Source organism: Phycodurus eques, chromosome 9 (genome assembly GCF_024500275.1).
Source record: "Phycodurus eques isolate BA_2022a chromosome 9, UOR_Pequ_1.1, whole genome shotgun sequence".
Classification (NCBI taxonomy): domain Eukaryota; kingdom Metazoa; phylum Chordata; class Actinopteri; order Syngnathiformes; family Syngnathidae; genus Phycodurus; species Phycodurus eques.
The window spans coordinates 1,461,065-1,488,909 of record NC_084533.1 but is presented as its reverse complement, the minus strand read 5'-3'; the positions used below and the strand labels follow the sequence as shown (position 1 = coordinate 1,488,909).

Below are 27,845 nucleotides of genomic sequence, written 5' to 3'. Positions count from 1 at the left end.
CATACATACAAATACAGTAAAAATAATTATATCAAGCACACAACTCTTTTCAATACACATACACATTTCAATAATTATATAATTCAATTATAAAGAAACAATCAAATTACATATATTAGAATATTTTCCATTTGTCCTGTAATTGTTCTTTTCCTGAGGATTATTATTATTTATCGATTTTTCCTTTTGTTGATTAGTTAGTAGGTTGGTTGGTTGCATTGTTAGTCATTCACAAAAAAATTTCAACAAAAACAAGAATGGAATCTTTGTTCATTAAACTCATTTAGTAGGGCAAATGATTTTATTATTATTTTTTTTTTAAAGTAAAAATTACGTGTGTATTTTTGTGTACAAAGTTATGGCAAGAAACACTCTTCCATCACCATTTAAAGGGGTCATAATGTGAAAAATGTACATGTACTGTATTCTGGACTGTTTGTGTGCAAATAATTGGGCCTTTGGAGTGCCCGACAATCCATTAATATGAAATTAAACAACCAAGTAAGTATTTTGTGAACTGCCTGTTTCCGAAAATGCGACTGTAGGCAAGCCATCCTGAATTTTGCCAGTTTGAGATGCAATAGTGTGTCAAATGTGCATAATATGGCCCACACAGTTTATCCGCCCAGGTCTTTCAAACAACAGCTGGACGACACGGAGTGAAACACTGCGACAAAGCCAAAAGAGAATCAGCGCAGCAATGAGTTTTGTTGGTTGCATAGATTAGCATTAGCTGCTCATAAAAAGCACTTACAGTGTGTACGGAAAGTATTCAGAAGTTGGTATACAGTATTTACTGTATGAGTGTTATTTACAGTAAACATTCGGCTAAATTGAAGTAGAATAATTGAGTTTGGCGATGTGCCCACTGTATGTGCCAAATGCATCTACTACACTAATTTGCACATGTAATTCTGCAGAACAGTGAAAAAGTCCTCTCTCCAGTAGTTTGCGGTCTGGTGGCTATACGGTGCCTGTGGCAAGTTTGCCCTCACTTTTTAAGACTCTGGTTCAAGAAGCTCGGCTCCTAGTAGTCATGGTAACAAAACCCATATGGGATTGGGCCCGTAGGACATCGAAACCGAATAACTTCACGCAGGGTGTTAAAAGTGGATGTTGCGGTGTGTTATAATTCTTGATCTTTTGGGTATTTGGACAGGCGCATGTCACAGACATACGATTAAGACACTTGGGAACTGGTTTAAATTGTGGGGGTAAAAAATGCAAGTCTTTCATTAACAGCTATATAACAGCTCACAGTATGAGGTCTGACGTGAAAACTTCCTTTGGAGTGAAATGGCATGTTCCATCATTTGGTGTGTGTCTGCCCTTCGTTCTTGGCTATCTTTCCATCCGCACTTCTTCCTGTTCTCCTACATCTTGATGCCAACGTATAGCTCATCCATCTGGGATCTAAAGTGTTGTCTCAATTCGTTTCTCTTGGCTTTCAGTGTTGGCGTGAGCAGACCATTGTCGATTGAGAAGAGCTCAGGATGGAGACATATGGCCTTCACCTGGAAGACACAAACACCAACATTTTGTGAGAAAAGATAATCCTGCCGAGACCATAACAACGAGGAATGCTGATCAAACGCAAACAGTGAGTAAAACAAAACCTATACTTTCATGATCTTTTTATACCTGCTCAAACGACTTGAGGCCGGCTTCCTTGCCGAGTCGCACCATGTCGTCCAAGATGGCCGCCTTGACATCCTGCACAGACAGAAAAAAAAGTCTCAATAAATACTGTCGTGGGACCGAGCTATTACTCTGATAAGAAACATATTTTTTTAGCATAGTGTAAATGCAGTCCGATGGGGGGGACAGGCCAGTGCAAACTGTAGGCCGGTCCCAAGCCCGGATAAATGCAGAGGGTTACATCAGGAAGGGCATCCGGCTTAAAACTTTGCCCCAAAAAAAATATGAGCGTTCATCCAAAGAATTCCATACCGGATCGGTCGTGGCCCGGGTTAACAACGTACGCCACCGGCGCCGTCAACCTGCGGGGCGCCGTTGCAAATTCAGCTACTGTGGGTCAAAGTCGAAGAAGAAGAAGAGGAGGTGGAAAGCGGGTTCTTCGGCAGAAAGAGAAGAGGAAAGCACAGAGCCTCGAACTGAATGTGGGGACTTTGAATGTTGGGACTATGACAGGAAAATCTCGGGAGTTGGTTGACATGATGATGAGGAGAAAGGTTGATATATTGTGTGTCCAGGAGACCAGGTGGAAAGGCACTAAGGCTAGAAGTTTCGGGGCTGAAATTTGAAATTGAGGGTGTTATGTGTAATGTGATTAGTGGCTATGCCCACCAGGTAGGATGTGACCTAGAGGTGAAAGAGAAATTCTGGAAGGAGCTAGACGAAGTAGTTCTGAGCATCCCAACAAAGAGAGAGCCGTGATTGGTGCAGATTGTGATGGACATGTTGGTGAAGGAACCAGGGGTGATGAAGAAGTGATGGCATCCAGGAAAAGAACTTGGAAGGACAAGTGGTAGACTTTGCAACAAGGATGCAAATGGCTGTAGTGAACACTTTTTTCCAGAAGAGGCAGGAACATAGGGTGACCTACAAGAGCGGTGATAGAAGCACACAGGTGGATTACATCTTCTCTGAAGGAGGTTACCGACTGTAAGGTAGTGGTAGGGGAGAGTGTGGCTAGACAGCATAGGATGGTGGTGTGTAAGATGACTCTGGTGGTGGGGAGGAAGATTAGGAAGACAAAAGCAGAGCAGAGAACCATGTGGTGGAAGCTGAGACAGGACGAGTGTTGTGCAGCTTTTCGGGAAGAGGTGAGACAGGCTCTCGGTGGACGGGAGGAGGTTCCAGAAGACTGGAGCACTGCAGCCAAGGCGATCAGAGAGGCAGGCAGGACAATACTTGGTTTATCTTCTGGCAGGAAAGGAGGGAAGGAGACTTGGTGGTGGAACCTCACAGTACAGGAAATCATACAAGGAAAAAGTTTAGCTAAAAAGAAGTGGGACAATGAGAGGACCGAGGAGAGGTGAAAGGAATACATGGAGATGCGACATAGGGCAAAGGTAGAGGTGGCAAAGGCCAAACAAGAGGCGTATGATGACATGTATGCCAGGTTGGACACTAAAGAAGGAGAAAAGGATCCATATAGGTTGGCCAGACAGGGATAGAGATGGGAATATGTTGACTGTTGCCAGTAGTGTGCTAGATAGATAGAATACTTTGAGGAGTTGATGAATGAGGAACATGAGAGAGAAGGGAGAGTAGAAGAGGGAAGTGTGGTGGACCAGGAAGTGACAATGATTAGTCAGGGGGAAGTGAGAAAGGCATGAAAGAGGAAGAAAAATGGAAAGGCAGTTGGTCCTGATGACATTCCTGTGGAGGTATGGAAGCATCTAGGAGAGGTGGCTGTGGTGTTTTTGACCAGCTTGTTCAATAGAACTCTAGAGGGTGAGAAGATGCCTGAAGAATGGAGGAAAGGTGCTGGTGCCCATTTTTAAGAACAAGGGTGATGTGCAGAGCTGTGGAAGCTATAGAGGAATAAAGTAATGAGCCACACAATGAAGTTATGGGAAAGAGTAGTGGAGGCTAGACTCAGGACAGAAGTGAGTATTTGGGAGCAACAGTATGGTTTCATGCCTACAAAGAGTACCACAGATGCATTATTTGCCTTGAGGATGTTGATGGAAAAGTACAGAGAAGGTCAGAAGGAGCTTCGTTGTGTCTTTGTGGATCTAGAGAAAGACTATGACAGAGTACCCAGAGAGGAACTGTGGTACTGCATGCGCAAGTCTGGAGTGGCAGAGAAGTATGTAAGAAAAATACAGGACATGTACGAGGGCAGCAGAACAGCGGTGAGGTGTGCTGTAGGTGTGACAGACGAATTTAAGGTGGACGTGGACTGGATCAGGGATCAGCCCTGAGCCCCTTCCTTTTTGCAGTAGTGATGGATAGGCTTACAGATGAGGTTAGACTGGAATCCCCGTAGACCATGATGTTTGCAGATGACATTGTGATCTGCAGTGAAAGCAGGGAGCAGCTGGAGGAACAGTTAGAAAGATGGAGGCATGCACTGGAAAGAAGAGGAATGAAGATTAGCCGAAGTAAGACAGAATACATGTGCATGAATGAGAGGGGTGGTGGGGGAAGAGTGAGGCTCCAGGGAGAAGAGATAGCAAGGCTGGAGGACTTGAAATACTTGGGGTCAACGGTCCAGAGCAATGGGGAGTGTGGTCAGGAAGTGAAGAAATGGGTCCAAGCAGGTTGGAACGGGTGTCTTTATGTCTCAAAAGTGTTCTCTATCAATTGACTGTCTGTTGTCGTACTAGAGCAGCTCCAACTACCGGAGACAAATTCCTTGTGTGTTTTTTGGACATACTTGGCAAATAAAGATGATTCTGATTCAGGAAGGTGTCAGGTGTGTTATGTGACAGAAGAGTCTCTGCTAGGATGAAGGGCAACGTCTAGAAGACAGTGGTGAGGCCAGCCATGATGTACGGATTAGAGACAGTGGCACTGAAGAGACGACAGGAAGCAGAGCTGGAGGTGCCGGAAATGTTGAGGTTCGTTCTCAGAGTGACCAGGTTGGATAAAATTAGAAATGAGCTCATCGGAGGGACAGCCAAGGTTCGATGTTTTGGAGACAAAGTTAGAGAGAGCAAACTTCGATGGTTTGGACACGTCCAGAGGAGAAATAGTGAGTATATTGGTAGAAGGATGATGCGGATGGAGCTGCCAGGCAAGAGAGCGAGAGGAAGACCAAAGAGAATGTTGGTGCATGTCGTGAGGGAAGACATGAGGGCAGTTGGTGTTCGAGAGGACGATGCAGGAGATAGGCTGACATGGAAAAGGATGACGCGCTGTGGCGACCCCTAAAGGGACAAGCCCAAAGAAAAAGAAGAAGTGTAGTACAAAGTTTGTTATTATTACCGCTCTACTGCAAAGTGCATTATAGCTGCCCTCCACTCCCATGGTCCTCTTGGTCCAACCACACAGGAAGTCATGGTCCGGAACCACCACTGCTACCAGAAAACTCTGTGGAAAAGAACACAAATGCAATTTCTCAAGAGGAGCTGCTGTAAGGGTTCTGTAATGATTACATAACAGAGAATTGACTGAATATTTGCACTAATACAAAATTCTGAAATCATTATATTGCGTGGTCACCCTCACAGTTAGAGTAAACCCATTTCCTTACCTGTAGACTGTCTCCATGCACGAAAACCTGTGCCACGGCATCACTCCTCACATAGACATTCTCTATCTTCTCGGGAGCTATGTATTCCCCCTGAGACAGTTTGAAGATGTGCTTCTTCCTATCCACAATCTTTAGTGTGCCATTCTGCAAATACACATTTGAATGATACAGGGGTACAAATTATTTACATTACCTCTCCAGACTATCACAAATACTGCAAGGAGAGTAGATTCCAATCCTCACAGGAAGCCATTTCCCAATGTCTCCAGTGTGAACCCATCCATCAGCATCAATAGTCTCTGCAGTCTTCTCCGGCTCATTCAGGTAACCCTGGAACACGTTGGGACCTTTCACACACACCTAAAATGCACACAAACAAACTTAGCAGTGTGAATGCACATTTGGTAAGATTTGAAATCTGTCACCTCTCCTTCGCCATTTACAGCCAGGTAGTTCATTTCAGCCACATCTACCAGCTTGATGAAGTTACAAGGCAGAGGAGCACCAACGTGACCTGGAAAATGAGGTCAAAGGCAGTCCCTCACTTTTCTGCTGGTATACAACAATATTTTATTGGTAGCTCAGAAAGAGTGTCATACCGGCAGTCCAGTCACCTGGCATGGTCATGGTGCAACCAGCGGTACACTCTGTCTGTCCATAGCCTTCATAGAACTAAAATTGAACAAAACCGGTATTAGTGCTCCTGTCATTGTGAGTTTGTTTTAATCTTCACATCGTAACATCGGAAGATTACGATAAAGAAGGATTGTAATTTGGGTTATTACAGATGAGATGCCACAGCTGGATATACTTTGTCTAAGTGAGAGAACCTTGTGAGAAATGCAGTTGTTACCTGACATCCTAATGCAGTTCGGAGGAAAGTGAGGACAGTAGGCGAGACGGGAGCAGCCCCCGTTATCATCAGACGTACGCAGCCCCCAAGGCTAGCCTGGAGAGGGCGTAACACTCAGTTTTTAATCAACACTACCAGCTGCATCCCGTTAAAATCCTAGTCAGTTCCTCAATCGCTGATGACAGTCATCTAACCCCTTTTATTGCTACCAACTTTACTATTCTGGGTAACACTTCTTTCTGTATGGCAGGGCCAGTCTTCAAAAAACTGAAGCCATTCTTGCATTAGCCTCATCTCTCATAACTCTCATTCAGGGTTCACGCTGCCCATTCGCCACCTCGCCAATGGCTGACTGAAACAGGATATGGCGAAGCGAGTATTGGCCACGTTAGCCACGCTGGCGAATCAAAATTGCCTTCGTCAAAAGCCCTTCCAGATGAAAGTTAAAGTGAGTGTGTTCATTCTGCTGTGTATGAACGGTGTTAGTGGTTTAGGCGTCCCCCTGCTTCGTAAAATGCTTCAATCCGACGTCCAGCCGCTGTTCGCTAGAAGCAGTCAGGCTCACCTGATGCCGCTTGGCACCGAATGGAAGCATGCATACTATCGCGACGTACGTTTTAAGTGTCGATGGCAAATGTCTCCTGCTAGTTTACACATTATTTATCGCAGCCAGCTAGCTGCCTTCTTCATCAATGCACAAGCCGCTAATCCACTTTGGTTGTTATGCCGAGCGGCGGTGGCACTGGCTCAAACCATGCCCGTAGCTAGCCATTTTTTGATGCCCAAGGCATACATACACACGCCACATCCCCCCCCTTTTGTAATTTAGACCACTTTGTCCTGCTTTTGAAATCTGTAAGAATGATCTGACAGCTTAAGTTAGTCGACTAATATTTACCACCAAAGATTTAGAACAGGGATGTCAAACTCATTTTTGTCACAGGCCACTTGGTCGTTGTGACTTCCCTTGGAGGGCTGCAACAACTGTGAACCCATATACAACCCCAATTCCAATGAAGTTGGGACGTTGTGTTAAACATAAATAAAAACAGAATACAATGATTTGCAAATCATGTTCAACCTATATTTCATTGAATACACTACAAAGACAAGATATTTCATGTTCAAAGTGATATACTAATTGTTATGCAAATAATCATTAACTTTGAATTTAGTTCATGATGACTTCAGAAAACCAAAAACATTGGTTTTCTGAAGTGTTCCTGAGCCCATGTGGCGATATCCTTTACACACTGATGTCGGTTTTTGATGCAGTGCCGCCTGAGGGATCGAAGGTCACGGGGGCATTCAATGTTGGTTTTTGGCCTCGCCGCTTACATGCAGTGATTTCTCCAGATTCTCTGAACCTTTTGATGATATGATGGACCGTAGATGATGAAATCCCTAAATTCCTTGCAATTGTACGTTGAGGAACATTGTCCTTCAACTGTTGGACTAGTTTCTCACGCACTTGTTCACAAAGAGGTGAACCTCGCCCCATCTTTGCTTGCGAATGACTGAGCAATTCAGGGAAGCAATGATGGCCCCCACCTGTTCCCAATGAGCCTGTTCACCTGTGAGATGTTCCAAACAGGTGTTTGATGAGCATTCCTCAACTTTCTCAGTCTTTTTTGCCACCTGGCCCAGCTTTTTTGGAACGTGTTGCAGCCATACAATTCTATGTTCATGATTATTTGCTAAAAACAATAAAGTGTATCAGTTTGAACATTAAATATCTTGTCTTTGTAGCGTATACAATTAAATATAGGTTGAACTTGATTTGCAAATCATTGTATTCTGTTTTTATTTATGTTTAACACAACGTCCCCACTTCATTGGAATTGTAAATGAAAGATTACCTCATATACTGTAATTACATCCAGTATACACAACACATTGATCAATAGCCAGTTTTGAAATCAGAAGCCTATAAAAACATGTTTTTCAACTATTATATTTCTTTTCAAAGGAGGATTGGTCACAAAAAAATTGCTTGCACATATCTCAGTGGTATTACACCAGAACACAATGAGCAGTTTTGATTTGCTTTCGCGGGCCACATAAAATGATGTGGCGGACCGGCTCTGTTTGACGTCTGTGATTTAGTTTGACACCCATTTAGTTTGTGATTTAGAAGACTAATGTTTATCATCGCGGAACGGTGCACGACTGGTCAGCACGTCCGCCTCACAGTTGTGAGGCCCGGGGTTCAAATCCCGGCCCCGCCTGTGTGGCGTTTGCATGTTGTCCCCGTGCCTGTGTGGGTTTTCTCCGGGTACGGTTTCCGGTTTCCGGTTTCCTACCACATCCCAACATCATGCGTGGTAGGTTGATTGAAGACTCGAAATTGCCCGTAGGTGTGAATGCTAGGTGCGAATGGTTGTTTATACGTGCCCTGTGATAGGCTGGCGACCAATTCAGGGTGTACCCCACCTCTCGCCCGAAGATAGCTACGATAGGCTCCAGCACGCCCGCGACCCTAGTGAGGATAAGGGGTACAGAAAATGGATGGATGGATGCTAATCTTCAACTAAAAAGTTCCAATTCGGGAAATTCTTGGTGAAGTCATTGAGATCCTTCTTGAGGATTATCAAATGTGTGAATAATCTCAACACTTACTTTCATTGATAGGAAGATTAATTAACATTTAATATAGTTCACCTTTTCAAACGCTTTTGTACTCACCACCTTGGTGATGAAAAATGTCACTCGTGTTACTCTCCACTTTGTCTCTGTACTCGACTTACAGACAGCAGTGATTACTGCTGCTGACATCGTCATTATACAGTCTTACCTTTTTACAAGGCATGAAGTTAAACTCATATTCTACTGTGATGTAAAGGTTTTCTTTTCACAATTCAATAGTAAAATAAATATTTGTTATTCATATCAATTATCATAACATTTAGGACTGGCCTACAGGAAAGAGTTATTTGTTGGCTGTGTCCAGTGCTGCGTTGGTCATATTATAGAATAATTTATTTCTTGTGTTCAGTGAATAATGCTGAAGATAAGAAACTTCCTACCGAAAAATCCCATGCTCAATCGCAATTGCAATATTTGTCGAAGAGTATGATCACAAATCGTCCAGCTCTAAACCTGTTTGATGACTAGGTAGTTTTAATTGGGCCCACAACGTTAAACGCTGATCGGCTTCCCAGTGACTAGGCCTGGCTAAGTGTGGCTTAAGGTTTAGCCACATAAACACGTGATGCTGTGGCTAACTACACACAAGTGTGGCTGGGGGATTTGTATACTGTTTAGCCACATTGGCGAAGAGGTTTCATGACCCAGTGCCCACCCTGCTCAGTGTCTTGTTTAATACACATACATTCAGAGATTGTGAGAATAACTACTGCCGGAAGTCGCCTCTGTCCTGTAAACGTGATTCCGAATCAAGATGCAGTGGCGCACTACCATGAGAGATCATCATGGGTGCCACAGGACATGATATAATTTCACTTACTTTGTCCGGAAGTTTTTATTTCCCTATTACAACAATATCTTTGTTCATCTATCTATGCCAGCGATGTATCGTCACAGGCAGAAGACTTAAATGCTATTCCAGTAGATGGCAGAAGGTACAATAAATCTGTTGCCATTCATACATACATACAACACAATTAGTCATGCCTTCCTCCAAGTATATCAGCTTTGAGTTGAATGAAACACATTCAGATTTCACACTGAGTTAGTCCATTTGTGATTAAATCATCATTTTGACATTCATACTTTTTGTGACATTTTTGTTTTGTGATGTGAGATTTTTGTGTTATTTTTTTTTTTTAAAAGTAAAACGGGTGCCTTGGCTCAATAAAGGTTGGGAAAGACTGCTGTCACAATTTAGTCAGAGGAAAGTGAGCCAACCGTTCTCTGCCGTGTTACCAAATGGTTTTTGGACATGTAGCAGTTGACTAAATAGTGGAATAAAAGGAGCTTTAACTAACCTGAACCTTTCTGAAGATTAATCTATCCCAGATGCTGTCTCTTCTTACAATGCCTTTCGACATCTCTGCTTCCTTTCGACTGGACGCAAAATTCAGCAGCCACCGCTTCACAGAAGTGTTGGCCTGCCCAAAGATCTATAGAAATACATTTCTATATTTTCATGTGAGGTTTTATTAAACAAACAAAAGGAAGACATCGTTGCACATTACAAAGCTCCACTTTTATTAAGCTCACCCACCTTATCGTATATCCGGTTTAGAAGTCGAGGTACCACAGGAAACACAGTAGGTTTTAGTGTACAGAGGTCATCCATCAGAAGACGAATATCTCCCTGGAAATATCCAATCTTGGATCCCTGAACCATCATCACTCCCTATATATCAAATTTAGAGATCAGTAGGGAAATGTGCATGACAAAATGTTAAACTACAGTGCTTCCCACATGAGTTACATCTGTCATTAAAAATGAGAAGAAACCATTCGTGCTTGCATGCACTCTATCAATTTCAGTGAGTTCTCAACCCATTACCATTTGGAACACAAATGAGTTTGTAACAGAATTCACCTTTGTATACCCAAATTTTAGCCAGCTCAGTGGGCCTCTGTCAGAAGTCAGAAATTAATCAAGCATAATATTCAACCGGGTCACCGATGGTGTAGCGGTACACTCGCCTGCCTTTGGTGCGGGCAGCGTGGCTTCAGTTCCCACTCAGTGACGGTGTGAATGTGAGTGCGAATGGCTGTCCGTGTCTATATGTGCCCTGCGACTGACCGGCGACCAGTTCAGGGTGTAGTCCGCCTTTCCCCCGAAGTCAGCTGGGATAGGCTCCAGCGCCCTGCGACCCTAACCAGGATAAGCGGTGTTGAAAACGGATGGATGGAAATGGATAATATTCAACCACTGAAACAAATTATTCTGTTCAGTAAAAAAATGTATAATCTGACATCCATCCATCCATCCATTTTCCGTACCGCTTATCCTCACTAGGGTCACGGGTGTGCTGGCGCTTGATAACAATAACAATTATATTGTAGCATGCAAAGAATCATTTTGGTAAAAGACCTTCTACATACTGGTGTATTACCATTGCATAAACAGATAATATTTTGGTCATTAAAAGAATGTTGCTTTTGACATGGCAGCAAGTATGACTATTTCATGGCTCGATCTGAGTTTCCCAAAAGATAAAAATTGATATTTCAAGTCCATGATATGAAAGCAAACACAATTTAACCTATCAATGGGAATCTAGGGCAGCTGTGGCCGTCTCATTAATTACATGACGTGAACCACTGTATATTAAGAATTACAGCAGTGCCTTCTATTGAGGGTGTCAAAGGGGAAAAGAACAAAACATACCTGTACAACTCTCTCAAACATGTGAGCCAGGGGAAGAAATGAAATATGGATATCCGTGGGACCCAATAGACAGGTGGCCTAATACACACAAAGTAGGTATGCGCAAGGCATTCCCAATGACACACAGAGAGATACACGTACAAACAGACAGCGGGGTAAATCAAAACAGCGTTGAAACCTAGTCTACCCTCTTAAACCTGTGGACCAAAAAGCAAAAAAAAATGACAATCTGCGAAGACTTGGTTGGTAATAGCACTGTGGCCAGTTTAAGACCTGCTTACAGGTGAAGACATGACAATTGAAACTGGTACTAGTTCATTTCCCGAGCCACATGTACACTGTCTTCTGACTACTACTTCAAGGAATACACAATATAAGTAGAGAACACACATCTTCTCAAACTCAGTCACAAACCACGGTCTTGTTGCTCATTGTTAATGCTTCTCGACTATATATGTCCCATTTTACTCATCAGTAACTATTCTGTACCCCAACCGGAAATTACCGCTGGCATTTTCAGAGCATTCCATTCTCTCCTAACTGCCATCTCTCTCTGTTACTTTTTGGTGTGCGCGTCAATTTTGTGAACGTGCTCCAGAAATCTAAATGTTCATGCATCTCTCTTTTGTACTGAACAATCCATTAAGAATTAAGAATGAATAAGTGCCTGCTAGTTATTCTTGTCAAATATGACATTGGATACTCACCCGTGTTAGCTTAAGGAAAGCGGAGCAGTTGGACACAATATTCTGATGTGACAAAATCGCTCCCTTTGGGTTTCCTGAAAGCATACATATATATTAGCATATGTTTTGATTATGCGTGTGTGCGTGTATGTGTGTGTACAGTAGGAGCATCACCTGTTGTTCCACTAGTAAAGCAGATGACAGCCATATCTTCAGGTCTGGGAGGCTGGAGACATTGTGACGTTTAGGTAAAAAAAAAAATAAAAAAAAATAATAATAATAATAATAATAATAAATCATCCAGAATCATATATCCTTGTAGTCTGGTGAAAATGTGCTAACAAGCTAATAGCCACTCACCACAGGTTGGTGATAGTTCGCCTTTCCAATGGCCTACTCAACAAGAAAAGCGACATCAATCAAATCAAAATCAAAGCAAACAGAAATAAGTAAGTAGTAGTAAATGAGAAGTGCAAAAAGAACAATCAAAAGGGAATGTGTTAAAAGTGGCAGACATGAGTTGTTGCATGCAAAACACTACTTCACACATACGGAACCAAAGACAGAGGCAAACGGAAAGAAATGGTAAGGAGACAAGTATTTCCAAGAAATAAACATGGACATATGAAAGGCACAAGCCAAGAGGGAATTGAAGCGCTTTGCTGACCTCCGTCTCGCGCAAGCTGAGAATGTCGATTCCAGCTTGCTCGCCTCTGTCCACCAGCTCTTCGCTCGGACTCTCCATTACAACAATGGTCTTCACGGTGTATTTCTTGTCTTTTACACAGTCAAGTACCAGGTTGACTTTATCTGCCACATCGCACACTATGGTGGAGATGGAGGCTACAGGAAACAGCAACAAAGGCAACAAACAAAATCAAGTGACAAGCATAACCTAAAGTACATACTGTATATACAGTACATTTAAAAAAATACTTAAAACTTCTCTCAATTTCTCTGTGATTGTCTCTCACCTTTGTCTATAATGTAGTTGATGGCCTCTGCACCAAGTGTGTCATAAAGCGGGACAGACACCAGGGAATAGGCGTAGCATGCCAGCTCAGTGATAGTCCACTAAATTCCCACACAAATAAAATAAGGTATAAGCAATGACAAACGCTTTTGAAGTGAAGTTTGAGCTATAACCAAGTGCAATCCTTTTTACCTCAGGTCTGTTTTGAGAGAAGATGCCAATGTTGGGGTCAGTGGCCTTGGAGTGTCCGTTATGCAGAAAAGCGGATCCGAGATTTTCTGTTCGCTCCATCACCTAAAACACATGCACAACACGTCAGTGTCATGTGCACACTTTCTTTTTGCTCATTGTGCCTCCATAGAGCACTGCTATTTAACAATAATGCTGACGGAAACATTTTTATCCACCCTTGGCTTTCTGAATATAAAGAAACCTCAGGGTAAATATAAAAAAAAAAAAAAAAAAAAAAAAAAAAAAGAAATTAACTACACTACAGTACTTTAGAGAATGCAACACATTTCGATTCGGTCAATTTCATTGCAATAAGGAGCCAACAAGTATAGTTGTTTGCCTGTTACATGAATGTCCAAAACTACACATTCATTGAAGGCATTTTAGAACTGCATTAATGGGTTCAACACGACAACTTGATCCTATTCCTCCAATTTATTATTCCACTTCTGAGAATTTCATGAGAAATCTAATTAATAGCAACTGTCTCAACTGCAAACTCCTGTCAAGTCTTACCTCTTGGTAGGACATCCATTCATAGGGACCTTTGGGTTTCCTGGAGCCCAAAAAAGGACCATTATCTAAAGAAAAAAAGAAAAAAAACAATGAAAATACAACAATATGTTGTGTATTTTTTAAATAAACCGTGAGGTTTCCAACTTAATCCAGTGATCCAATTTCCATTTATCACTACGGTTGCTGCTTCAGTCCGCAAGTTTTAAACAACCTGATCTGACCTCATAAAAGTTCATAACATGGGACAATAATACCAATATCCCGTCCTGCATATAAAATATTTTAGGTCTAAAGACAGCAACATTTGGTTTCAAAATTGTAAACAGGTCACAAAACAAGTATAACATATTAATATAATGTCACGGACGCAATGCCTCTACTATGAAAACCATGTGTGTTAATCTCAGATGGTCACATGCCATCGTGCAAGCAACACTTTATTAATTTTGTTTCATATTAACCACTCAAGTTCCTGTTCAAACTGCTTACTGCTCAAAGGTCCCTGGACTAAGACTGAACTTGTTAAAACCACTTTCAGTCGACACAATTGTTGCCATGTATCAATTCAATAATATGCTAAAGAACTTGAAGAATGCTGTACTATGTAGATCCATGCATCCATTTTCTTCCACTTATCCGGGGTCAGTAGCTTTATAAGAGAAGCCCCCACCCCTCTCCCCAGCCACTTGACTCAGTTATGATTTTAAGTGATATCCCACTCTAAACCCAAATGGTTTAATGTGATATTGGTCTACCCTTTGCAGCTATAACAGCTTCAACTCTTGTGGGAAGGCTTTCAACAAAGTTTAGAAGTGAGTTCATGGGACTTTTGGTGGCTTCATCACGCTGCGATCTTCAACTCTCGCTGCAAGCGGTTCACAGACGCGTGTGAAGCGCTTGGGATGAGAATCAGCACCTCCAAAACTGAGGCCACAGTCCTCAGTTTCTCTCCAGATCGGGGATGAGATCCTGTCCCAAGTGGAGTTCAAGTAGTTCAAGGCAAAAAAAAAAAAAAACTCTCATCAGAAACGGTGCAAGCATGCCGTCGAGAGGGCATAACCATCGAACACCAACATTCTCCTCCCATGAATGTCACGCTGCCACTGTAAACACCCCACCACAGGTCCACACAAGGGACAACATACACCAAATGACAATAAAAACAACAAATAAACATCAGAGCTCTTGAGGACGGATGCCAACTTCATGGCGGCATCTTATGAGGAACAAAACTAAACTAAACAAAAACAACAACAACCCCTCTCAGGAGGACTGCTATCAGAGCCTAAGCTGTGTGTCAAGGCAAGCCCAACTGGATCTATTCGGAACTTTTCTACATCACACACCAGCTCAGACTCCTTCTCTGGTGGAGGTATCCTTATGTGTGTGTGCGTGTGTGTGTGGTGTGCTGTATATGTCATCTCGAGTACACCACACGCAATAAGAGCAGTAAGAATACACTTGGCATTTTTTTCCTCATCATGTGTGGGGTTTCTCACGTTTAAAAAAAAAATTCTGTACATAATGGTAAAAACTGGTATTAACTTGGCACGTGCTTCCTCATTGCAATTGTTATGTGTCGATGTGTTTTCTGGATATACCAAATCACTTACTGGATACTTGAGCGCCCCTCAGGAAGAATTCATACATTGTTTTTGCGTCGTCATAGAAATGCGTCAAGAGACTGTCACCATTCAGCAGAGCTGATTGGTATACAAACTCTCCTCCCTGTGTGAAAGAGCAAATGTTTAAGAGAGCAACAGTTTAGCCTCCAATCATTTCTGAAGCTGATTTACTGACACATATGCTTCAACATTGAATTCGTAATTCAACCGACGATGGCAATTGATTATGCTACAGGCATTGATCCCTGTAGAGGCCATAATATACAGTAACAGGCCCATAACGTAATAACTGGCCAAGTAAGTAATAAAATTCCTGGACCTAACGTAATAACTTTTGGCCAGTAACAAAATAAGTTCTTACTTATCACTTCATTTAACTTTTTATTTTTAGATATAACTGTGAAATTGCATACTCTCTGTCAGTCTGTCTGTCTCTATTACTCTCCCTCTCTCCGTGTGTTTCGTATATTTAACTTGATGGTTAGCATAATCTCTACGACTTGTATCTGCTCCTTACCCTTTCAAACTACTGGATCTCCAAATGTACAACTGAAACCAGATGTTTACACTATATAGACAGACGCATATGCTTTTTTTTGATTCTCTGTCTGACATGAAATCAGACTAAACCTTTCCAGTTTTAGGTCAATTAGGATTACTAAAATTATTTCTATTGCCGAATGCCAGAATAATCAGACAGTGATTTTGGGGGGAGACAGTTCTTCTTCAAAGTCAGAAGTTTACATAAGTTTCGTTCGTATTTGGTACCATTGCCTTTGAACTGTATGACTTGAGTCAAACATTGTGGATATTTTTCCACAAGCTTCTCACAATAGTTGGCAAGAATTTTGGCCCGTTCAGACCCAGACAACTTTATTGATCTCCGTACGGGCAATTTGTTTCCAGTTTCCAGGTGCAGGTGCAAGTGCACATTCAGTCTCGACAGACAACACAGAATAAACAACGTCACGACCTGGCAATCGTTTACAGGACCAATTGCAAGAAGTGCAGAAATGAAAATCATGGCTTAAGAACGGAACACAATAAAACCACATCATATAAAAGATTGAAAAGGATTCATTTAAAATCGTGGTTCTACTATTGAGAAGCCTATTGGCAGAAGGAATGAAGTTACGTCGTCCGGAGGGCATCGGGACAAACTCTGTGGCGAGAACATGTTCTTTTTTCTTAAATCATTTTTATGGCTTTTTCAGCCACCTGCTTTTTCCAAATATAATTTTGGACAACACGTTAACAATGCAGTGAAGGCCGTTTTTGTCTTTGACTGACAGCCCATTGGACGAACTGGTAAAAGAAAAGGTTTTCCAAAAAATTATTAGAAAATATACATTAAACAGTCCCCTCCTTGAGCCGTTACCTTATTGTGGTGGAGGTTTTTTTTGTGTCCCAATGATCCTACGAGCTAAGCTGTCGGGGCTTTATGCCCCTGACAGGGTCACCCATGGCAAACAGGTCCTAGGTCAGGGACCAGACAAAGCACGGCTCCAAAAAACCCTATGACGAGTACAATTAATGGATTCAGGTTTCCCTTGCCCGGACGCGGGTCACCGGGGCCCCCCTCTGGAGCCAGGCCTGGAGTTGGGGCTTGAAGGAGAGCGCCCGGTGGACGGGCCTGCACCCATGGGGCCCGGCCAGGCACAGCCCGAAAGGGTAACGTGGGTCCCCCTTCCCATGGGTTCACCACCTGTGGGAGGGGCCATAGGGGTCGGGTGCAGTGCGAGCCGGGCGGTGACCGAAGGCGGGGACCTTGGCGATCCGATTCCCGGCTACAGAAGCTGACTCTAGGGACGTGGAATGTCACCTCTCTGGCAGGGAAAGAGCCCGAGCTTGTGTGTGAGGTCGAGAAGTTCCGACTAAATATAGTCGGACTCGCCTCTACGCACAGCTTGGGCTCTGGTACCAGTCATCTCGAGAGGGGTTGGACTCTCTTCCACTCTGGAGTTGCCCACGGTGAGAGGCGCCGAGCAGGTGTGGGTATACTTATTGCTCCCCGGCTCGGCGCCCGTACGTTGGGGTTCACCCCGGTGGACGGGAGGGTAGCCTCCCTCCGCCTTCGGGTGGGGGAATGGGTCCTGACTGTTGTTTGTGCCTATGCACCAAACAGCAGTTCAGAGTACCCACCCTTTTTGGAGTCCTTGGAGGGGGTGCTGGAGAGCGCTCCCGCTGGGGACTCCATTGTTCTGCTGGGGGACTTCAATGCTCACGTGGCCAATGACAGTGAGACCTGGAAGGGCGTGATTGGGAGGAACGGCCCCCCCGATCAGAACCATAGCGTTGTTCTGTTATTGGACTTCTGTGCTCGTCACGGATTGTCCATAACGAACACCATGTTCAAGCATAAGGGTGTCCACACGTGCACTTGGCATCAGGACACCCTACGTCGCAGTTCAATGATCAACTTTGTGGTCGTGTCATCTGACCTGCGGCCGCATGTCTTGGACACTCGGGTAAAGAGAGGGGCGGAGCTGTCAACTGATCACCACCTGGTGGTGAGTTGTCTCCGATGGTGGGGGAAGATGCCGGTCCGACGTGGCAGGCCCAAACATCTTGTGAGGGTATGCTGGGAACGTCTGGCGGAATCCCCTGTCAGAAGGAGTTTCAACTCCTACCTCCGACAGAACTTTGCTCCTGTTCCGAGGCGGGGGACAATCGAGTCCGAGTGGACCATGTTCCGCGCCTCCATTGCTGAGGCGGCCGACCGGAGCTGTAGCCGTAATGTGGTTGTTGGCTGTCGTGGCAGCAATCCCCGAACCCGTTGGTGGACACCAACGGTGAGGGATTCCGTCAAGCTGAAGAAGGAGTCCTATCGGGCCTTTTTGGCCTGTGGGACTCCTGAGGCAGCTGATTGGTACCGGCTGGCCAAGCGGAATGCAGCTTTGGTGGTCATTGAAGCAAAAACTCGGGCATGGGAGGAGTTCGGTGAGGTCATGGAGAACGACTTCCGTACGACTTCGAGGAAATTCTGGTGCACCATCCGGCCTCTCAGAGGGGGAAGCAGTGCACCACCAACACTGTGTATAGTGGGGATGGGGCTCTGCTGACCTCGACTCTGGACTGTCCTGGTTGACACGCCTCTGCAACATCGCGTGGACATCGGGAACAGTGCCTCTGGATTGGTAGACTGGGGTGGTGGTCCCTTTTTAAGAAAGGGGACCGGAGGGTGTGTTCCAACTACAGGGGGATCACACTCCTCAGCCTCCCTGGTACAGTCTATTCCTGGGTGCTGGAGAGGAGGGTCCGTCGGAAAGTCAAATCTCAGATTCAGGAGGAGCAATCTGGTTTTCGTCCTGGCCGTGGGACAGTGGACCAGCTCTTCACCCTTGGCAGGGTCCTCAAGGGTGCATGGGAGTTCGCCCAACCAGTCTACATGAGTTTTGTAGACTTGGAGAAGGTGTTCGACCGTGTCCCTCGTGGAGTCCTGTATGAGGGGTGCTTCGGGAGTATGGGTTACCGAAACCCCTGATACGGGCTGTTCGGTCCCCGTATGACTGGTGTTAGAGTTTGGTCCGCATATCCGGCAGTAAGTCGGACTCGTTTCCGGTGAGGGTTGGACTCCGCCAAGGCTGCCCTTTGTCACCGATTCTGTTCATAACTTTTATGGACAGAATTTCTAGGCGCAGCCGAGAGTAGAGGGGGTCCGGTTTGGTGGCCTCAGTATTGCATCTCTGCTTTTTGCAGATGATGTGGTTCTGTTGGCTTCATCAAGCCGTGACCTCCAACTCTCACTGGAGCAGTTCGCAGCCGAGTGTGAAGCGGCTGGGATGAGAATCAGCACCTCCAAATCTGAGACCATGGTCCTCAGTCGGAAAAGGGTGGTGTGCCCTCTTCAGGTCGGGGATGAGATCCTGCCCCAAGTGGAGGAGTTCAAGTATCTTGGGGTTTTGTTCACGAGTGAGGGAAGAATGGAACGGGAGATCGACAGGCGAATCGGTGCAGCGTCTGCAGTGATGCGGACTTTGTATCGATCCGTTGTGGCGAAGAAGGAGCTAAGCCGAAAGGCGAAGGTCTCGATTTACCGGTCGATCTACGTTCCCACCCTCACCTATGGTCACGAGCTGTGGGTCGTGACCGAAAGAACGAGATCCAGGATACAAGCGGCCGAAATGAGTTTCCTCCGCAGGGTGTCCGGGCTCTCCCTTAGAGATAGGGTGAGAAGCTCGGTCATCCGGGAGGATCTCAGAGTAGAGCCGCTGCTCCTTCACATCAAGAGGAGCCAGATGAGGTGGCTGGGGCATCTGATTCGGATGCCTCCCGGACGCCTCCCCGGTGAGGTGTTCCGGGCACGTCCCACCGGGAGGAGACCACGGGGACGACCCAGGACATGCTGGAGAGACTACGTCCTTCGGCTGGCCCGGGAACGCCTCGGGATCCCCCCGGAAGAGCTGGATGAAGTGGCTGGGGAGAGGGAAGTCTGGGCGTCCCTGCTAAAGCTACTGCCCCCGCGACCCGACCTCGGATAAGCGGTGGAAAATGGATGGATGGATGGATGGACATTAAACAGTATCACAGACAGAAAACTAGTTGAGCTTTCATAATACAACCCCAATTCCAATGAAGTTGGGACCAGTCGACCACTATGCCCAGTGGGATGTTGTGTTAAACATAAATAAAAACAGAATACAATGATTTGCAAATCATGTTCAACCTATATTTAATTGAATACACGACAAAGACAAGATATTTAATGTTCAAACTGATCAACTTTAGTGTGTTTAGCAAATAATCATTAACTTCGAATTTTATGGCTGCAACATGTTCCAAAAAAGCTGGGACAGGTGGCAAAAAAGACTGAGAAAGTTGAGGAATGCTCATCAAACACCTGTTTGGAACATCCCACAGGTGAACAGGCGAATTGGGAACAGGTGGGTGCCATCATTGCGTAGAGCTGAATTGCTCATTCACAAGCAAAGATGGGGCAAGCTTAACCTCTTTGTGAACAAGTGCGTGAGAGAATAGTCAAACAGTTTAAGGACAATGTTCCTTAACGTACAATTGCAAGGAATTTAGGGATTTCATCATCTACGGTCCAGAATATCATCAAAAGGTTCAGAGAATCTGGAGAAATCACTGCATGTAAGCGGCAAGGCCGAAAACCAACATTGAATGCCCGTGACCTTCGATCCTTCAGGCGGCACTGCATCAAAAACCAACATCAATGTGTAAAGAATATCACCACATGGCCTCAGGAACAGTTCAGAAAACCAATGTCAGTAAATACAGTTCGGCGCTACGTCCGTAATTGCAACTTGAAACTCTACTATGCAAAGGAAAAGCAATTTATCAACAACACCCAGAAACTGCGGGTACTAGACTCGCCTGCCTGCAGCCCAGACCTGTCTCCCATTGAAAATCCGTGGCGCATTATAAAGCGTGAAATACGACAACGGCGACCCCGGACTGCTGAACGGCTGAAGCTGTACATCAAGCAAGAATGGGAAAGAATTCCACCTACAAAGCTTCAACAATTAGTGTCCTCAGTTCCTGCTTCTACCTCCGCTCGTGTAGGTCACCCTATGTTCCTGCCTCTTCTGGTAAAAAGTGTTCACTATAGCCATTTCCATCCTTTTTGTAAAGTCTCCCACCATCTGTCCCTCCAAGTTCCTTTCCTGGATGCCGTACTTACCCATCACTTCTTCATCACCCCTATTTCCTTCACCAACATGTCCATTACAATCTGCACCAATCACGGCTCTCTCTTTGTTGGGATGCTCAGAACTACTTCGTCTAGCTCCTTCCAGAATTTCTCTTTCACCTCTAGGTCACATCCTACCTGTGTGGCATAGGGACTAATCACATTATACATAACACCCTCAATTTCAAGTTCCAGCCTCATCACTCGATCTGATACTCTTTTCACCTCCAAGACATTCTTAGCAAACTCTTCTTTTCTTTTTTTGTTAACCCGGGCCACGACCGATCCGGTATGGAATTATTTGGGTGAACGCTCATATTTGTTTGGCAAAGTTTTAAGCCGGATGCCCTTGCTGACGTAACCCTCTGCATTTATCCGGGCTTGGGACCGGCCTACTGGCTTGTGCCCCCCATAGGGCTGCATTAGACGACGGTGATGAGCTCAAGCTTCCAAATTTTAGACCGCAAGAGCACTTTAAAATGCAGCATGTAGAGTAACAGGCCTCAGATTTAAATTTCATTTGAACAAGCACAAGTGTGACCAAGAAAAAGGACCCCAAACCCACCGGAACTTCGACTGACTGCATTTTCAGATCACAGATGGGTGGGAGGGCCTTTGGTCGTGTTGCCATGTAGAAGGTTGTTGCAGCTGTGATCGCCCCCATGCTGATTAATGTAGAGATGGAGAGACCCCTGCAGTACTGACTGACAGAATCCAGATCTGGCAGTCTCAGCTTCTGCAAGAACTCCTGGCTCAGCATGATTCTGATGATGAGGTATCAGATGGTGGTGTTTGGCGTTTTCACTTGGGCGAGGTGGATTGGGTGATGAGTACAGTCAGAATGTGGCTCTGAAGGTCGGCCTGAGGTAATGGAGTGTATGAAGCACTTCAGGCCAGGAGTGTATCTGTTATGGGGAGGAAATTAGTCAATGTTGGTGTACACATATCATAACATTGCTAACCACAATGAACTTACGGTGCACCTGCTGATAATAGTTTCACACTTTCAATGCCAACGTAAGGCATCTGCCTCGGAAAGTCTGTCCACCAGGCGATATCATAATGTAGCATACTAAAACATTTTAAGCAGTTCAGGAATGGTCATTTACACTAAAATCGAGACATAGTCAGAGTGTGATTTTATAATTTGAAATGTGGCGATAAAACAATTCTGCCCAACAGCATGGCAGCATTGTAACGCCATCAATAGGAAAGTCTAACATGGAGCTATCAATCTGGGAAGCGATTTTGTTTTTATACAAAAGCATTAAGGTTAACTGTTGCTTTATGAATTTCAATACTCGATACAACATGCAAACCTTGATTCCAATTTATTGACCAAATTCATTTGTTAAAAGACTAATACTTTTTTTGTCTCCAAAAAATGACAGGGGGTTTTGCATTGCAATGGTTTTAAGTCTCAAATGGTTCTCCCACACCTTGTCAATCAAGTTAACACGACACACACACACACACATACACACACACGAGGTTACAAACTAGAAGAGCGGGGGTAACGTTTGTTTGACAATAAACAGAGTCGTGACAGGTTTGCCTCCATCTAAACCCCGAGGATGAAAAATGTAACAACAGAACCAGAAATGGGGATAATCAAACCATGCTTCCATCAATCAGGCAACCTATGACAATCTCAGAAAATTGTCTGAAAGAAAAAACAAAAATAAAAAGGATATTTCTTGACATGACTTCTCATATATACGCACGCATCCACGGTCTAAGAAATTGTTTCCAACTCACCTGTAACAGACAGGTGAGACCGTTGCTACTCTTACTCTGTTGTGACTGCTGCGACAGCAACCGGCACACTAACCTGCCCTTGAGAAGGCTCTTTGCACAACAACACTCTGTCGCGCTTTCTCTCTGACTGATTCATTTTCCATTTCGTTGATCTGATCTATTTATCAAAAGGTCAGACTGGTTCCAGTGAGTGTTCTTATTGGCTGCTTGTCGCCATAAAGTGAGCCTGATTGATTCGAAGATGTGACACAAAGAAGCAATGAATGTATCATTGACATCACTGAGTTCTGTGCTTAACTCTGTATTAATCCAAAAGGAAAGCACAACTTTCTAAGCAAAGAACAGTATTTTGCCAAATCCAAAACAAGCTGCTCTGCTCACTCAACTTTACCCCAGTGGCCTCTGACCTCTGTGGTCAGCTGAGATGATTACTGAATGAGGGAAACACTGACGGAAGCAATACAATGAGTGATATAGATAATCCAGTGCAGATAATTGACTTTGCATTATGCTCCGCCTAAACTCTTGTCAATGTTTTTTTCTTGTCAATATCCATCCATCCATCCATTTTCTACCGCTTATCCGAGGTCGGGTCGCGGGAACAGTAGCTTTACCAGGGACGCCCAGACTTTCCTCTCCCTAGCCACTTCAGGGGCAGCTCTTTCAGGGGCATCCCGAGGCGTTCCCAGGCCAGCCGAAAGACGGCTCCAGCGTGTCCTGGGTCGTGTCCTGGGTCTCCTCCCGGCGGGACGTGCCCGGAACACCTCACCGGGGAGGCGTCCGGGTGGCATCCGAATCAGATGCCCCAGCCACCTCATCTGGCTCCTCTCGATGCGGAGGAGCAGCGGCTCTACTCTGAGATCCTCCCGGATGACCGAGCTTCTCACCTTATCTCCAGCGGAGGAAACTCATTTCAGGCCGCTTGTATCCGGGATCTTGTTCTTTCCGTCACGACCCACAGCTCATGACCATAGGTGAGGGTAGGAACGTAGATCGACCGGTAAATTGAGAGCTTCACCTTTCGGCTTAGCTCCTTCTTCACCACAAAGGACCGATACAAAGTCCGTATCACTGCAGACGCTGGACCGATCCGCCTGTCGATCTCCTGTTCCATTCTACTCTCCCTCGTGAACAAGACCCCAAGATACTTGAACTCCTCCACTTGGAGCAGGATCACATCCCCCGACCTGGAGAGGGCACACCACCCTTTTCCGACTGAGGACCATGGTCTCGAATTTAGAGGTGCTGATTCTCATCCCAGCCACTTCACACTCGGCTGCGAACCGCTGCAGTGAGAGTTGGAGATCACGGCCTGATGAAGCCAACAGAACCACATCAAGCAGAGATGCAATACTGAGGCCATGAAACCGGACCCCCTCTACGCTTCGGCTGCGCCTAGAAATTCTGTCCATTAAAGTTACAAACAGAATCGGTGACAAAGGGCAGCCTTGGCGGAGTCCAACCCTCACCGGGAACGAGTCCGACTTACTGCCGGATACGCGGACCAAACTCTGACACCAGTCATACGGGGAACGAACAGCCCGTATCAGAGGGTTCGGTACCCCATACTCCCGAAGCACCCCCCACAGGACTCCACGAGTGACACGGTCAAACACCTTCTCCAAGTCTACAAAACTCATGTAGACTGGTTGGGCGAACTCCCATGCACCCTCGAGGACCCTGCCAAGGGTGAAGAGCTGGTCCACTGTTCCATGGCCAGGACGAATACCAGATTGCTCCTCCTGAATCTGAGATTCGACTTTCCGACGGACCCTCCTCTCCAGCACCCCGGAATAGACCGTACCAGGGAGGCTGAGGAGTGTGATCCCCCTGTAGTTGGAACACCGCCTCCGGTCCCCCTTTTTAAGAAGGGGGACCACCACCCCAGTCTGCCAATCCAGAGGCACTGTCCCCGATGTCCACGCGATGTTGCAGAGGCGTGTCAACCAGGACAGCCCCACAACATCCAGAGCCTTTAGGAACTCCGGGCGAATCTCATCCACCCCCGGGGCCTTGCCACCGAGGAGCTTTTTAACCACCTCGGTGACCTCAAATGTGTATATATATATATATATATATATATATATATACACATTTTTTTATTTTTATTTTTTTTACAGTATTGATATTTGTGGCAAGTCATACCATACCCACATACTTATTGATATGGACTAAGAAAGGCAAGACAAGGTCAACGGGCTGAAGAAACCTTGTTAATTGATGACTTTGGCAGAATGGTTGTTTACGCAACACTTTAAGTATTCCAAATCAAAGTCCAACACAGCAAGGTATTGTTTCACAATCACTGCAGAATGATTTGTGGACTTCCTGGCTTTTTCTCTTCAACCCATGACTGCTGCGATGTTTCAGCTTCATGCCCGTTATGCAGGCTGAATGCTGTGACATTATTACAACTTGTCACTCGGTGCACAGAGAGACAACACTGTAATTACTGATCAACTGATGACAGCAAAACAAACCGGATTGACAGAGCAGCTCATTCCGAAATCAGACAACATTGATGCGCTTCGGTTGCAGCACAACAAATTACATTTCAATAAATTAGTCAATGCATCCTGTACTACTACTGTATGTAGTGGGTTCACAACATTGGGTTAAACGAGCACTCCCAGACAGCAGACCTGAATCATGGTTAAACATTTATCACCAGGAAAACCAGCTCCTAAAAAGGTCCAAGCACATGATAGTGCATTGGACATAATGTAGCACTATGTACAGTCTGATGGAAAATGTGACCGGAAAGTCCACATGTTCAGAGCCTGACCAAAAACTAGTCCGACCTGTTCCCGTTGAAGTGACCAGTTTCCAACCTAGTTTCCAGCAGGCACTTTTTTGACCCCTCTAGCCTTTTCTACTACCCACACTGCTGTTCTTATCAATAATGTTCTATTTGCGCTAGTTAAGTCGAGTTTTTCCGGCAAGTCATCGCAATAATTTGGACGTATCTTGGAATTTTGGCCTGCACGAGCGATTGGATATTTTTAACTGAAACCTGTCACCAGAAGGGTTTCCCTGAGGCGACGACGACGACATGAACCGGCGAGGATATATGTTGAAAAATAATGACATTTTACTGTAGCGGCTCAGAAAATGGATGGATGGATGGATGGATGGATGTTTTCCTCTAATTTGCAGGCGTATCACACAAAAACGTTGCCCAAAAAAGGCAATTGCTTCGATCCCAAAAAAACTCAGTTTCTCTGGAACCCAGCATCCAATTTTCCAAATTCTTGCTGCGTTGTACTCGGGCTTAAGTGTCCATTCCAATCAGACCCCACATTTTTGGGCAAATCTCGTCACATTGCTATCTTAACATCCATGTCCTAGTACGCTCTTTGTCCTCACTATTAGAACAACTGTGTCATACTAGTTGGACAACTGCATGTTACCACAGTGAGGCAAAACTACTCGCAGGCATTTTGCTATTCTAGTAAAACGTTCAGAGTCTACTTTTAATGACGTCACTCCAATTTGACAGCAGACCTATATAAGGCCGTATTGATGAAGGCTTCCCTGACTGCAGCGTTTGTGGGTGCAACTGAGGAACACAGCAGAAAAAATGACAGTGGACACTAGACGCACACGCAAAAGTGACAGTAATTTTACAAATGACTCAAAAGTCGGTTTGAAATGACAGCACGTGTTAAACATTGGTCCCAAAAAAGACATAAATAAATAAACTACTCGAAGTTACGTTGGTCAGGAAAAGAACGTATAAGGTATCATCACTACTATTCCACGACGTACTGGATTGTGGTCAGCGGTGCTAAAGATGAAATGTTCGACATGCTCGAGAACTCCTCACCTGTTTGGAGCAGTCCTCGGGCCGGCTTCTTCTTCTTCTTCTTCTTCTTCTTCTTTTTCTTTTTCTTCTTGCTGACCACGCTTGGCGTTGCCAAGTGTGGGCGTGTCACAAAGTACAACTTCCGGTCAAACCTTCGAAAACAAAGTACATTTCCGGTCAAACCTGAAGAAGTAAAAAAATAAAATAAAAAGCCTTACTTCCCTGTGAGTGACGGGGACCTACAAAGTGTGTTACTGTCGCACAGTGGTTCTTCAACTTCTTATATCAAGTAACATTTCGAAAAAAAGCTCCTGTAACATTACACACCAGTTGAACATTAAGGTAAAAGTAGAAGTACTGATTCAGCTCTTTTAGATGAGCAAAAGGAAAAAGAAAAAAATGCAGAATGAACTGTATTTTGGTACAAAAGTAAAAAAAAAAAAAATTTTTTAAAAAGGACTTTTTACTGTGTAGTGTTGATTACATACTATACCGGTTTTGATAACGCCAGGCAATGAAAAAAAATAAAAATAATAAAGTACAGTTTTCCTCTTGAATAAACTTGTGGAGTGCTTGTACTGGGGGGGGGACGCATTAACCACAAAACATTCTTGGCGCTGACAACATCAAAGAAAGGAGCTATACATCAATAATAATACGTCTTATATAAATGGAAATATTGTATTGTTCTGTTTTGTGACAGCAAGTGGCAGGCGTCTTTGAAACAATGTATCGTAAGGCAACAGGGTATGAAATTAAGTCTATCTTGGAGTAATTTTGCAAATATACATTGGGCATTCACAAAAAGTAACAATTTTCAACAAAGTATAAATCATAACTGTTGAGATCATTTATTGTATATGTTTCCAGCAGGCGGCGCGGTGGGCCCGTCCGCCTCACAGTTCTGAGGTCGTGGGTTCAAATCTGGGATCCTCTGTGTGGAGATTGCATGGATTGAACCCGAGTCCTCAGAACTGTGAGGCAGACGCTCTAACCAGTCGCCCACCGTGCTGCCTTTTTTCTTTTTTATGTATAAAAATTCTGAATGCTGAAACTTCATCCTGCTGCAGAACCCGAGTGCGCTTTAGCTTGAGGTCACAAACTGATTGCTGAACATTCTCCTTCAGGATTTTTGGTTGAAGAGCAGAATTCACGGCTCCATCAATCACAGCAACTCGTTCAGGTCCTGAAGGAGCAAAGCAGCCCCAGACAATCACTACTATCATGTTTGACTCTTGGTATGATGTCGTTTTTCGGAAATGCTGTGTTA

At 44.6% G+C, this 27,845-nt stretch overlaps 1 protein-coding gene across 2 annotated transcripts; it reads right to left on the bottom strand.

The window, feature by feature from the left end:
* Positions 1 to 10: 10 nt before the first annotated feature.
* Positions 11 to 26,692, bottom strand: LOC133407655 (long-chain-fatty-acid--CoA ligase 1-like). Of its 2 annotated transcripts, XM_061685752.1 has the most exons (21): positions 26,597 to 26,692; positions 21,578 to 21,917; positions 15,348 to 15,462; positions 13,735 to 13,799; positions 13,180 to 13,281; positions 12,989 to 13,088; positions 12,682 to 12,857; positions 12,375 to 12,407; positions 12,189 to 12,240; positions 12,036 to 12,109; positions 11,329 to 11,406; positions 10,207 to 10,341; positions 9,968 to 10,102; positions 6,021 to 6,116; positions 5,767 to 5,839; positions 5,593 to 5,681; positions 5,411 to 5,527; positions 5,168 to 5,311; positions 4,900 to 5,004; positions 1,642 to 1,713; positions 11 to 1,514 (listed from the first exon to the last, which is right to left on the bottom strand). In XM_061685752.1, the coding sequence occupies exons 2-21, from the start codon at positions 21,770 to 21,772 to the stop codon at positions 1,374 to 1,376; spliced, it is 2,097 nt and encodes a 698-aa protein (XP_061541736.1). In that variant the 5' UTR covers positions 21,773 to 21,917; positions 26,597 to 26,692; the 3' UTR covers positions 11 to 1,373. The 2 variants fall into 2 exon arrangements, with proteins under 2 accessions (XP_061541736.1, XP_061541737.1); XM_061685753.1 differs by lacking the exons at positions 15,348 to 15,462; positions 26,597 to 26,692 and having other exon boundaries at positions 21,578 to 21,669.
* Positions 26,693 to 27,845: the final 1,153 nt, after the last annotated feature.